This window comes from Pavona decussata, unplaced genomic scaffold (genome assembly GCF_977016875.1).
Source record: "Pavona decussata unplaced genomic scaffold, jaPavDecu1.1 SCAFFOLD_53, whole genome shotgun sequence".
NCBI lineage: Eukaryota > Metazoa > Cnidaria > Anthozoa > Scleractinia > Agariciidae > Pavona > Pavona decussata.
In genome coordinates this window covers 1597573-1611061 of record NW_028145475.1, presented here as the reverse complement: position 1 = coordinate 1611061, position 13489 = coordinate 1597573, and the positions used below count along the sequence as shown (strand labels likewise).

The following is a 13489-nucleotide window of genomic DNA, read 5'->3' as shown; positions in this document are numbered from 1 at the left end:
GCACGTCGAATCGAGTGAAATCAAGAAAGGATTTGGTGGTAAATTGTTGTAAATGTCACGTCTACAGGTCTTAAAATGCGTGGATTCCGTGTGGTCCTAACCTGCCCCAGGCTCAATACCGTGCGGCGGCAATCTTTATGAATTTGGTGTATTAGTATTTTACGTTTTGAGTGGAAGGGTCTGGTACTAGGGTTCAAAGCAACTACATGCAAGCTAGTCAACCCTTATGGATTCATCAAAATTAATGTAGACAAAAGATCAGAAAGTGAGTTTGTGTGACACTCATGATGATGTGGTAAAGAGTTAAGTCAAGTAAAATTTAATACTTGATTTTCAGTGACCTCGCATTTTTTTTATAGGCACGCAGCTGTTTATGTTCTTTGTTTCATCATTACAAACACACCATTTTGAGCAACTAAGAAAATTGTTCCATTGAATGACCTTCAGGCTTCTTATCTATATATTTCAACATTTATGTATGAACATTTGGAGGAAACATTGTTATGCTTTGGCCATTTGATGTGTTTGATATTCAGCAATACAGCAATTCTCAGCCGTGGTTCTATTTACCCTGGCGTGTTCTACAGCAGTTACGTTGTAAGCACACTGTGAAAGTTGAAGGTTGAATACTTAAATTTTGTCTTCAATTTATTTTGTTCTTCCAGAACTCATTAAGTCACATAAACAGACACCACAATCAAGTGTTGACAGAAGACATGTCCCTGCAGCAATGAGTAACAATAATAACAACATAAGGGCATTTTCTTGGCAAAAAGCTAAACAACCGGGAACAGAAAAGCAACATGTTGTTGGCACATCTCGTGGCCCAGCACAAAGTCAAACAATGAAAGCAAGATCCTCGTACAGTCTGGACAAAAGAACAACAGCCAGTTGTATTTCAGGTATGAGTCTCGTGTACAGCCTTGTTATTTTGTGCACTGCGCTTAAATGTCTAAGAGGTAATAAAAGGGAAAAAAGTTTAATTTTTTTGTCAAAATTTTTGTAGTCTGAGAGGGGTTCATTACTAATCCTATATGTGTAGGATGTATACATGTAAGGCTGGTTCAAATGGGATATTTCTGATATACACATTATGATTTATTTTCTTACCAACTTAAAGGGTCAAGCACTGCAACAACCAGCTCAAATGTTGCAGCCATTCCTGGGTCTTCAAGGCTGCATCCAGTTGTGACTATGAACACGACCAATCCTTTTAGTTTGAAGGACAAAATGAAAATAAAAGTGAACAATGAAAATGCCTCTACATTATCCACATCAAAACCTGCAGTACCCTCCAGGACAACAGTATTACCTTCACGTGTGGCATCCCCAAGCACATCTTCAAATGTGACTCGTACTTCATCGTCACAGCTATCCCCTACTATTAAAGCAAAAAACCCTTATGTTTTGAACAAAAAGGACAGTTTACCACTTCCCAATGTGAAAACAGTTGCAAAGAAATCAGATTTGAAGTGGTCAAAACCGATTGCCACAATCTCTGTTCTTGCTACTGATGACAGTAGAAGTCATTCTGACTCAGAACTTTACACTAAGAAATCAAGCTTACTGAGCACAGGACAGCCATTGAGTACATTTTTCACAAAGGGAAAATCTCCTGCGTTGCTTTGTCAAAAAGCACCATCAACCTCAAATGTTCGGGGATCTTTTAAATGGTCCAAACCCACAATAACTATTTCTAACAATCCTGGAAAAAAGACAAGTACAAAGAAACCCAAGCTTGCAAGTTCCAAGCTTAAATGGACCAATCCTGGAATTCACACTCAATCAGGGACTAAAAGACAAGAAAATCCTCGTGTATTCAAAAAAGGAACCTTGGCAAGGACAACTCAAAGCCAAAGAGTTGTAGACTCCAAAACAGTCAACAGACATAAACTGACTAAAAAGACAGTTTATTCAGTACCCAGTCAGGTAGGTGTCATTCATAATTATGTAAGTTGTTACATAAAAATTCAGTAGACTTGCTTATAAATGTAGCTTGCTGCCACTGCCCTAAATTACTGTTTTTCTCCCCTGGCTCCCCTCCCAAGTGTTTTGCAACCCTTGGTAGCCTCCAGCAAAAGTATTCTTCAGGCTTGTCACATGTTCCCCCATATAAATGCCTTCCCAGTAGAAAGGCAACTTTTGCAGTTAGCTGCTGAACACTTTTGCATAAGGTTGCAATGCACTCTTGTGTATACGTACACTATACATGTACATTGTATGTACATGTATTTCTCATAATTATGTTTTCTATTCAAGATGCCTATTTTATAGGGTGCTTGTTGTACATATACAATGCATTTTGTACTCAAACTGCCTGATTATAGTTTGAGTACAGTTTGTACTTGTAGAGAGTGTAATTATGGTAGAGTACAATGTAGCTCCTTAAGGTATAGAAACGTTTCTCTTGTCTGTTTATTTGATGCATAAGACAGCTAGTGTTTTTGTGAAAATGGTGGAGGTGTGTGCCTCTACTCTTTTGTAGATGCAGTGTATTGATTTTTTTTATCTGAGTTGGCCTCTCACAAAAGCTGTTTTTTCCTTGTTCCCACATCCCTTTCTTCAACCCTCTCATCTCCCCTCATTTCTTTGAATCTCTGATACAGCAATAGAAGATTTTAATTGCCACTCTCTTTCTTTGGCAGGGTTCTCTTGTGTGGAGGGCTCCAGGCACTTTAAAGTTAGACAGAAGAGAAGTTCAATCATTGGTGGAATCCACTAGCAAAAAGGCTGCTTCTCAGCGATCTTCTGCAGGATTTATTGAGAGGTCTGTTTGAATATCCTGCTCAATCTTGCAGAATATCCCCTGATTTCAGCCAACCCGGCTTGCGGCCTTGTCTGCTAAGTATCGGGATATTCCGCATGGTTTCGCAGGATAATTGTTAAATGTATGTCACAGCTAAAAATGTTTGGTGGGACCTTGATTATGCAGGTGACCTGAACAACTTCTTTTATGGGTGGGTACCTCAAGGCAATACATGTACACTGTATGTGGCTCAAAACATTTGGGAGCCCTGGACGTACTGTTATTTTGCTAATGGGTAGCCATTTATGTACGTCAGAGTGGAGAGAGTGGAGTAGAATCTTATTTAGTCTGTAATCTTACAAATGGAGTCCAACTGGGTTAGTTTTCAAATGAGTGACTAACGAAAGCCAGTAACCACCAAGCTGGAGTTGGATTTGGTTAATCACAAGTGTGATTACAGACTGAATTGGATGACAAAAAGCCCTGCAGTGTTACCAAATATTGATCATATCTACAACAAAATCAGAAAAAGGAGTGCAATGAAAACTTTTTGGAGAATAAACAGATGTCATTTGGATTATTGTGACATGTGAATAACAAATTTGTTGAAGTGTGACTGTCCACTTACAACTGTAGTAAGTCAAACAAGTGTGCCTTTTCCACTTGAGGGGTTATGTACATGTGTTACCTTAAGTAAAATATTTTGCTATCCAGAGTCACTAAGTGTTTACATGAATTTTGCAGGAGGCAAAGAGCTGTCCTTGGAGATAATCCTGTGGTTACAAGGTAGGCTTTTTTTAATAATATTCTTCACATGACTGTACAGTGCACAGTCATGTATATGTGGGCTAGCCAGCAGATATTTTAATGTTTTCTAGCAATGGTTGAAAGAATGTTAAACAGATCTGTGTGAAACATTGATCATTGTCCTGAAAACACTGCAGCTTCTGGAGTTGAATGTAGGATATACAACCATGAAAATGTTGCGGTTCAAAATTTTTTTTGGTTTAATATTTTCAAACCAGTATGGTTTTTATTTCCTTTTATCTCAGATTATGGTAATGAATACTGCGCACAAAGGAAAATAAAACTTTAGCTGGCTTGAAACCAAAAAGCTTAAAAAAAAAAATTACACCACAACATATACATGTAGTATTAGAAGCTCAGCTGTGCACATGTTTGCAGGTAGTGAGTTACACAATATTATTACACCCTGGAGATGATCATACTTGACTAGAGCTGATTATTATAAAGAATAAAATTGTGATATTCAAGTGAGTCTATATTTTCAGATACAGTGTTGTAAGGTCAAACAGGAAACAAGCCCTGATTAAAGCTCAGGTATGTTTAAATTGTATTTAAATATTTTTTTCAAACTGCACTGAAGCAATTCACTGTACATGTCATGCACTGCTCTTAAACACTCAAGGGACATAGACATTTGTTCAAGAAAGCAGAAAGTTCAAGTTGGCCAGTAATAAATAACTCTCTGGCAGGGGAGGGGGGGGGGTTTACTCACCTATACGAACTATATAGGTATGAGTGGTGCCAAAGGGTATGGTTTTTGAGGTGTTTTGGTCTGAAATAGGCTCAAAACAGGTATGAATTTTACAGAAACAGGTGTGGATTATAGAAACCATGATTTTTTTAAAACATATTTTATTGTTGAAGTTTGCCCTAAGAGAAAAAAAAACTCATCGAGAGGGCTCACTTCCAAATAACATTGAATTGAAAATTAACATTAAATAATAATTAGTCAAAGCAGCAGCAAAACAAACAAAAAGCAGCATTAAGCAATGCTAACAGGTGGAAAATACACATCTAGGTACTTTTATAACATCTCTTTGATTCAGATATAAAAGACTGGACACAAAACCACAGTTTATTAATGATTTCATGATGATTTTCCATCATGATTAAATTTCATGATTGCCCTGAAAAAGGATACTGGAAAATTATTTTGTTGAGATATACAGTAGGATCAGGATTTGGAGAACTGAGCACACCCCCACCATGTAAGGTGCTGATTACAGTTCCATAATAACAAATGGGGTTATGACTAAAAAACAAGTTCAGTGACCACTTAATGGTTAAATTAGGTGGTGTTTTTAACAGGTTATACTGTTGCTATGGTAACCTGTTATGTCAAGAAAATGACCATAACCTATTCACAAATGTTTAGGCATGTTTTTGATGCCATTATTGTTGTATCAACTGATTAAGAGTGGTTCTATTAATCCATGAAAGTATAAGTGTTACAAAGTGAGAGAAACTGGTGCCATCTGCCTTAAGGATGGTGCCTACTATTGTTACTGCGCATAAGTTCTGCGCACCTCGAGATACTTGGGTTTCCTATGGGTGGTGCCTACTAATACAGGGATAATTTTGCACGGTTTAAAACTATACGGAGAAAGCAGAACTTGGTAAGTGCTTTTGGTATCTCAAAGGAAAATTAGGAGTAACCATGCATTTTTCAGAGATAATTAAACTTCAATTTAGGAAAAAAATCCCATACATTGCTTTATATTTTGGCGCTTTTTAGAGATATTATTGCTTAATTATCTCTGAAAAATGCGTGGTTACCCCCAATTTTCTTTTTGGATTCCAAGAGGCCTTGCTAAGATCTGTTTTTCCCGCATAGTCATAGGCCGCACAAAAATACTTCGGTATTAGTAGGCACCGTCCGTAAGTACCACTGATAACTGCAGTAATGTTATTCTCGACTACGAGTACCTTGAATCTCAATTAGCAATTTTCATTGATTTTATGCTCATGTACACTGTATCTGTTCTTCTATGTATTTGCAGAAGTTGACTAAGGTGGTGGTAATTGAAGGTGTACCATACAAGACATCATCAAACAAACTAAGGAAAACAAAGTCGTCTTCAACTAGGAAAGAAAGTGAAGGAAAGGTGACAAGTTTCTCTAACACTAGAAAAACTGGTAAGCTACAACTTTCATCATTACAGTACTTATGAATACACTCTCGGGATTTGAATATCACTCAATTATTGCATACATTGTACAATAATAATATTATTATTATGCCAACTGTTGAATTTTGAAAGTATATCAGTGGGACACATATATGATAGATTATTTTTTCAGTCAGTGACACAGACATACAAAGGACTGGGAAAAAGATTAAGAAAATCTGAGTTCTCCCAACAGGAGTCAAACCTATGACCTTCTGATTAAACTAATTTGGATGCTCTACCACAGTGTCCCATGAACCTAGTTTACTGGCCTGCTGTAGTTCAGTGTAGTGGTAGACTACCACTACACTGAGCTACAGCAGGCCAGTAAACTAGGTTCATGGGACAAACATCCTGCATTCTGCTGGATACATGATTGTAGTACATCTAAATGAGAACACCCTCTTAAAGTGCCCCTAACCCTTCAATTTGTTTTCTTTTGGTAGATTTCCATATCTTTCAAGAACTCATTTTCGAAAAAATTTTTGAGAAATATTGAATCCTTTTTTTTACGAGCGCTAGAAGTGAAGGCAGTCTTGTTGATATTTTCACCTAGCGTTCGCATTAATCCCCCACTTGGCCAAATATGGAGCGTGATGTAAGAAAAGGACATCGTGCAAAAATATCCGAAGATTCGCGGTAATGCTTCAAATGTAAACAGAGAAAATGGTTGAAAAATGTGTGGTTTTTGGATGCAGCAACTCTCGAAATGTAGAGAAAGGAATCAGCATGCATAAGATTCCTTCTGAATCCTTCTGGTGTCCTTTTCTCACGTCACAGCTAAGAAAGTGTCAAATATCGGACGCTTCTCATTGGCTCGTTCCCAATGAGCCCACGAGACAAAAATTTGTCCAGCGGGGCTTAAAGCGGGCAAAAATTAAAAAATTTCAGTAACTTTTAGCACTCGTAAAAAATAAAGGATTCAATATTTCTAAAAAAAAATTTTCGAAAATGAGTTCTTCACAGATATGGAAATCTACCGAAAGAAAACAAATTGAAGGGTTAGGGGCACTTTAAGTTATGGTGTTGAATTTTCTTTTGTCAACCCTGATTTACATGTACATGTCATTTACCATCACTTTTTTTCTTTCTTTCTTTCTTTCTTTTAGGAAAGTTGTCAAAAACTGTCACAATTCAGGGTGAGAAGTTTGCAATGGACTCCAAAGGCAAGACACTTCAGAGAGTCAATAGAGGTAATCTGCTGAAATTCTTTCACTTATTTTACAGATACTTTGAATTTCACTGGTAGGTACAGTGCTGTAGACTAGGAGATGCTGGTCACCCAATATTGATCAGCATCTACAGTATTTTCTCCTTAGAATATTTAAACCTACTTCAGATTTTGAGCCCCCTAATTTTCGGAGAAAAGACTTTACAAAAATATGTTTAATAAAACTACGTAGGCGAGACAGTTAGAGCTGTGGAGAGGAGACTGGGTGAACATCAGAAACAATAAACATCTGCAATCTGAGAACACCAGTCAAAGGACATTCATGAGATTGACTGTGAAGGAGTCAAAATCCTTGATAAAGAGTCCGTGGAAATCAAAAGGAAAATCAAGGAAGCCATCCACATTAGATGCCAACATCCCAGGTTAAACAGAAATGGGGGCTATGATCTTCCCGCCATCACTTGTTGTCACGTGACTAGATAACATGTCGTCACATGACAATGTGGAGCTCACTTTGCGGAAGAAGACTATGATATATGGTCGAAAGCTACGTTTTGCTCTAATTTCTCAGATCTTGTTACAAGAATTTATTATTATTTAACATATTCCGAGGTAAGGAATGAATGTACACAGTCTTTTTTATTGTACTTTTCAGTTCCTCAGCAGGGATCTCTGAAAAAAGCAAGATCCTCAAAGCAAAGTGAAATCCTTGCAGGGAGAAGACGATTGAGTAATGGGCGTATGATCATATTCCATACACCGACTACTCTGGTTAGGAGTAAAGTCACCAACTCCCAAAACAAGACTGTTGCCAGGTATTGAAAGTAAGACTTTTTCGGTGGCCTTAAACACTGCAGTTAGAAAGATAATCAGACCCCATCAGTTTTGTTTCATGAACAGTGTGTAGAGGAAGCAGCCCTGCATTTTTTTTTTTTTAAGAATGTTGGAATGTAAAATTTGCTGAGCGTGAAGTGGCACAGTAAATGTAATGCCCAAGGCTTTCTAACTTGTGTCGTTGTTCCTTTCATTATTTCAGTCGTGTTCTGCGGCGTAGCATTCGCAATGCCAGGATGTACAAAAACAACAAAAGGAAGCCCACCTCAGAGCAGTATTGCATGTTCTACAACAGATTTGGTAAGCCATATTATTAAAAACTGAATCATTGTATAATGCAATTCGAGGGATTTGATTCAGTGGCTTAGCGGCCATGGTATATGAGCCATTATACCATGGCCGAGAAATGGCGACCATTAAATTTCTTGATTGTTTTTGATAAAACAATTATTCCACTTGTGCTTGTTGGATATGAGATGATTACAGTCAACTTGGCGCTACGTGCCTCGTCGGCTATCTATCATCTCATATCCAACGCGCGCTCGTGGAATAATTGTCAAATATGCATGCAGGTTATGAAACTGAGTTGCCAAAAAAACGTGTACTGTGTAGACCGTCAAACTGTCTATTTTTGTTCAAGTTGGTTCAGCGCAAGAATCATTGCACGGTTGGTGAACAAATTTTAAAAAGGTTCTGTGTAAGTGTTAGCCTTGTGTTAGAGACTGGGGAGGGTTTTTGCGCACATTATGGCCAATAGGCCTTTGCCACAGTAATTTAAATTTTTGATGTCGACCCGGTAGCGCAAAACATATCGCAAAGATACAGTTCCTTAAGAATTTTTCAGACCTTTGTATGAAGACTGGAGAGATTGCCCATTTCCATACAAACGTCTATAAAATTTTCAGACTTAACAAAACTATATATTTGTTGTTTTAAAAGACAAGACTCCCAAATTTGGCCTTTTTACTAATTTGAGGTGCTCTTTCCAACAGTGTCAGTTATTTTCTATTAACGGGCCTACATCAAAATTTTAAATTTCCATGATTGAATTTTTTTCCTTTGTACCATCATAATTATATGTTGTATCTTTTAGAGTCTTATATCAGCCCTGATCACTTATCTCATTCCCTCAAATAATGGATACTTAGTCCACATCATAGTTGCGGTGTTTGTCTATTCCCAATACATCTCCGTTAATATTTCAGGATGTTTCACACAGTATTCTTCACATTCAGCGATAGACACAGTCAAAAAAATATTTATTTGCATGCAATGTCATGTGATGTTGCACCGTGTGTCTGGGCCTTCACCTACATTTGTTATTCTTACCTTGCAGTCGCATCTGCTATAAACTTTTTTGTCTGTGATAGTTACATGTTCAGTAGATGTAATATAGACAACAGCCCTTGTGTTTGAACCTGAACACAAGCAATCACATATTTGATGTCCCCACTGAATTTGATCTTTCCATTTATTTTAGGAAAATGCAATAAACAAGATGCTTGCCCATACATCCATGACCCTTCAAAAGTTGCAGTTTGTACAAAGTGAGTTTTCCCCTTTACCTTTTGTTTCAATTTTATTTCATGATCCCAATGTGTGTCAATTCTGAGATACATGTACATGTATAGTGCGGACAGGAATTACGTATTTTTGAATGTTATTTGGCGTGTTTTATAATATATTATTGTATCTCTCAGTTAGTACGCGCGGTGTGATTGGTCAATTTTCCGTTAACTGTTTCCCTTGACTTCAACCAGTTTCCTTTCCCGCGCGCCCGATTAACCTCAGAGACATAAATATCTTACTAACCTTGTTTTCTCGGTCCGTACTGTAAGTTACGGATCCTCGTTTCACAATCAACAGGAAAAAACTCTGTCTGTAACTTACAGTAAGGACCTCTAACTCGGTAAGTAAGAGGTATGAACTTACAGTTGCGCTTGTTATTGATACTTCACAGGTTCCTGCGTGGTCGATGTAAAAACACTGATGGATCTTGTCCATTCTCGCACAAGATTGATCGAGACAAGGTTTGTTGGTGGTTTAAATAATCAGATAAAACTTGACGCAAGATTTTGTGGTGAGATTCTCACCTTCCTTTCCATTGCTTTCACTGCTGAAGCTTTTGTCTCATTCATGTACAGAAACTTTAACGCGTGCCTAATTGGGCGTACACTTTGCGCGTAAATCCGCCATATTGCGTGCATTTTACGCGCTTGTAGATGCACCTTTTCCTGAAAGCACCTTGTACATGAATGGCTGAAACGGTCCGCGATGAACAGGAGCATTTTGATTGATTTTCTGAGATGTGTCACTACATGAAATTATCGCCATACGGCCCCTTACTCACGTCGTACACGGTCAGTACACAAAGTCGTTTATGGAAGACACAAGAACGTTGAATGAGTTTTGGCAAATGTTGGAGGTGACAAAGCTGCAAAAAGTGGCAAGAAAATTTTGTTTGCGGCGCATTTGGAGATAAAGCCAACCCATTTGTTCCGCTCTTGGGAATGTGTCCTATTCTTTTTATAGATCTTGTGTCAGGTTTTGTGTGTGTTGTGTTGTTTGTAACTAAAACTGAATTAACAGTGTACGTATTATTTAATGTGAACCACAGACTCACAAGTTAGAACCACTCGTAGTTCGATTCTGAGAGTCAAACGGCTCTTCTGACCAAAACATTTAAAGATGACTGTTTCCGGTTATTTATTTATTTATTTATTTATTATTTTTTGTACAGATGCCTGTTTGCCAGTTTTTTCTTCGCGGTACATGTTCCAACGATAATTGTCCGTATTCCCATGTTAATGTCAGCAAGAAAGCTGAGGTTTGCGAAGACTTCCTCAAGGGGTTCTGTTCTCGTGGACAACAGGTAAGCACAATGAGCGCTTGTCGATTCTCCAACAGTGAAGTTAACTTTAACTACCTTAGAGAAATGGAAGAAATTCGCCTTTAAAGAACAGTGCCCTCGTTTGTTCGTGCGCATGCGTTCTGTGCATCACGTCATCCGGGAAACTCGTGGTTTTTTTAGGGCGGTACCTCTTAATACTAACATGTTTTTGCACGGTTTATGACTGTTCAGGAAAATCAGATCCTAGCAAGGCCTACTGGAATCCAATTGACTATAATCATCTTGTTCCAACAAGCGCGAGTGGAATAATTGTTTTATTCAAAACAACCACACAAAATCGCTAATTTTGCTGATTGAGTGATATTTTCTCTCCCCCCTGACGCCTACTCTTACCACATTTGTGGGGTATGTTATAATGGCTCATATACCATGACCGCTAAACCAGTCGAAACTCTGGAACTGCGTTATCCAGTGAGTCAGTTTTGGGGTTCGACGTAGAAAGAACGCACTCCTAATACAGATTGGAGTCGAGATTGTACGGGACAATGAGTGAATGGATCTTGGGATGCGTTTCTGGCATCCCCCGCAGATTTTGCAGGGGCAGATGACATCATCACCAACTTGGCAAAGGAGAGAGAGCCTGGAATCGAGATCATCGAACGCACTCCCTAATCTTTGATTATTACTAGTTAATAATTACCGATATCTTCTTGTTTGTTAGTGTAACAAAAAGCACGTCCTTGAGTGCGAAGAATTCTCTCGTACTGGCCAGTGTTCAAAGGGCTCCAAATGTAAACTGATGCACAGGACAAGAAAGCCGGCGTCCCGTAAACGAAAGTCCGCCTCAAAAGAGGAGAAGGACAGTTCCAAAATATCCAAACTGGATTTTACGAACGATGAAGGTTTCTTACCACTAACGGCCAGCACTTCAGGTTTGTTATTTCATCATAAGACACGTTGAAATTCAGTTTTGTTTGTAACCTCCCAGTTGGTGAAGTGTTATTTTAGTCCTAACGTTTTAGGCGGACACGGGAATACTGTAGACCCAAGTAAGTGATTGTATGAGCGTGGTGTTTTGTGAGTGCTTGGGTACTTCACTCCCAATAGCGTCCTACCTCGAAACCGCATCAGAAAACAAAAACAACAGCAACGATTGAATTTCGTTTCATTCGTTCAAAGGACGTTTTAGGGGCTTTATCGGGGAGGGCTTGTTTTTGCAACTTTTTTGTTCAGTTTTATTAAATGATTGGACTTGACTATAAATGTAAAATTTGAGGATTGTTTCTAAGCTCAAAAGCTAAAATTACCTTGTAAAGAATAATGAACAGTGTCATTGAAAAGCACTGCACACTAGCTTAATTGGGATGTTCACACTTAACAATTTCATTGAAGGCCTCGAGTTAGAATCACATAATATGACTAAAGGCTTTATTTGGCATCTACTTAAGTGACAAGGGTTTCCACAGTGCCTGTTTTGGACCGGCAACCTTGTGAACTCTTCAAGTACTTTAGAATACTTGCCCATGACGATAACATGACGACATTTTATCTTGTATGATTGTTGCCGTTTTTGTTCCTAGAGACACCCCCTTTACTAGTTGCCTTCTTTTTAAAATTTACACACACGAAGTCTTCTTGATTTTTGCTATAAACTCGTGGACCGTGTCGATTAAATTTTATCCATTCCTAATTCCACTGTTATTAGCCCATTCCACCCACATCCGTGAAGCCAATTTTGTTATGAACAAAACAAAACTGGAACTCACTACGGTTCTACAGCTTGTCCCTTGTCGCTTAACTTGTTTTGTGTTGTAGATTCGGATCCAACCTCGGCACAGCAGCCACTGGAAAATACGCCAGAAGAAGGAAAACAGATGGCTGGTGAGGGTTGACTCTACATGTACCGAGGGGGCTTACCTTTACAAGCGTCTGTATTGAATGTCCTCCATTCAAGGCCTACATTCTTGGACATGTGGTCCTCCACTATGTTGATAGCACACAAGTGGCAAGAACATTTCAGTAACAATGAACGGTCTAATGGTTGAACGCCGTGCTATCCATCATGATGGGGTTTAAGAAGGTGTAACTGGGTTTTGAACGAGAGAAAATACAGGATAGCATTTTTTTTTTAGTTTTTCGGGCTTAACGTTTTAATTTTTTTTTTCATATAGAAGTAGGAAAACCTCTCGGACCAGAGCAATATCAAAATGAACAAAATCGTTGAAAGTTATTTGGGGTCGTTTGACCAATCAGATTACAGTTTTTGCAATCAAAAGAAAAACTTAAGGGATTATTCGCAGTTATATCGTTCTTGGTTATTACTAATATGACACAGGATTCAAGTTTAAACAACCCCAGTTGTTCTCTGGAAGAACAAAAAAAGAAAAAAACTAAAACAAATGAAAAAACAAGAGAACATGCTAAAGTACTCCTCTCTTCAAGTGAAAAATCTCACCATCTCACATGTTAACGTTTTTTGTTCTTTGTAGAGCCGCTGGTCATTCGTCCGAGATTCTTGAAGCCCAAGGAACCAGCATCAAAGTGATGGTAACTGTTGTGGATCGAGTAGGTAGGCTTGGTTTCAAGAGGTATCACTTGAACCTCTTCGTTTCTGGGCCTTTTTGAAGTGGAGCAGTTGCCACAGCTGTAAGGTGGTCTTTGTGTTAGTGCTTTGTGCGAGTGTGCGGGAGTGTTGAATGCAGAGGTCGGAGTGTGTGAGTGCGTGAGCCACGCTAAACATTCAGACTGTCACGCAAAATCAAGTGTCACGGTGAAGCTGTGTATTACGTGACATTAATTAATGAAATTATTTATTGTTTTATAATATTGTTTACAGTTTATAGTATTTGCAGCTGGACTGTAAAATAACAAAAAAAAGAAATTTAATAAAGTTGACATTGAGGGTAAACAAA

At 38.3% G+C, this 13489-nt stretch overlaps 1 protein-coding gene across 2 annotated transcripts in view; it reads left to right on the top strand.

The window, feature by feature from the left end:
* The window catches only part of LOC146480398 (uncharacterized), a 15548-nt gene extending 2059 nt beyond the window's left edge, over window positions 1-13489 (top strand). The window contains exons 2-16 of one of the 2 annotated variants that reach the window (XM_085109578.1): window positions 666-902; window positions 1121-1929; window positions 2646-2767; window positions 3491-3532; window positions 4039-4087; window positions 5554-5689; window positions 6831-6914; window positions 7548-7707; window positions 7929-8026; window positions 9207-9273; window positions 9687-9756; window positions 10467-10598; window positions 11299-11509; window positions 12393-12458; window positions 13067-13489. In XM_085109578.1, coding sequence (XP_084965704.1) covers window positions 666-902; window positions 1121-1929; window positions 2646-2767; window positions 3491-3532; window positions 4039-4087; window positions 5554-5689; window positions 6831-6914; window positions 7548-7707; window positions 7929-8026; window positions 9207-9273; window positions 9687-9756; window positions 10467-10598; window positions 11299-11509; window positions 12393-12458; window positions 13067-13122 — 2339 coding nt within the window. In that variant the 3' untranslated portion in view covers window positions 13123-13489. Of the gene's footprint in view, window positions 1-665; window positions 909-1120; window positions 1930-2645; window positions 2768-3490; window positions 3533-4038; window positions 4088-5553; window positions 5690-6830; window positions 6915-7547; window positions 7708-7928; window positions 8027-9206; window positions 9274-9686; window positions 9757-10466; window positions 10599-11298; window positions 11510-12392; window positions 12459-13066 lie in introns of both variants that reach the window. The other variant, XM_085109577.1, reaches the window with a different exon arrangement.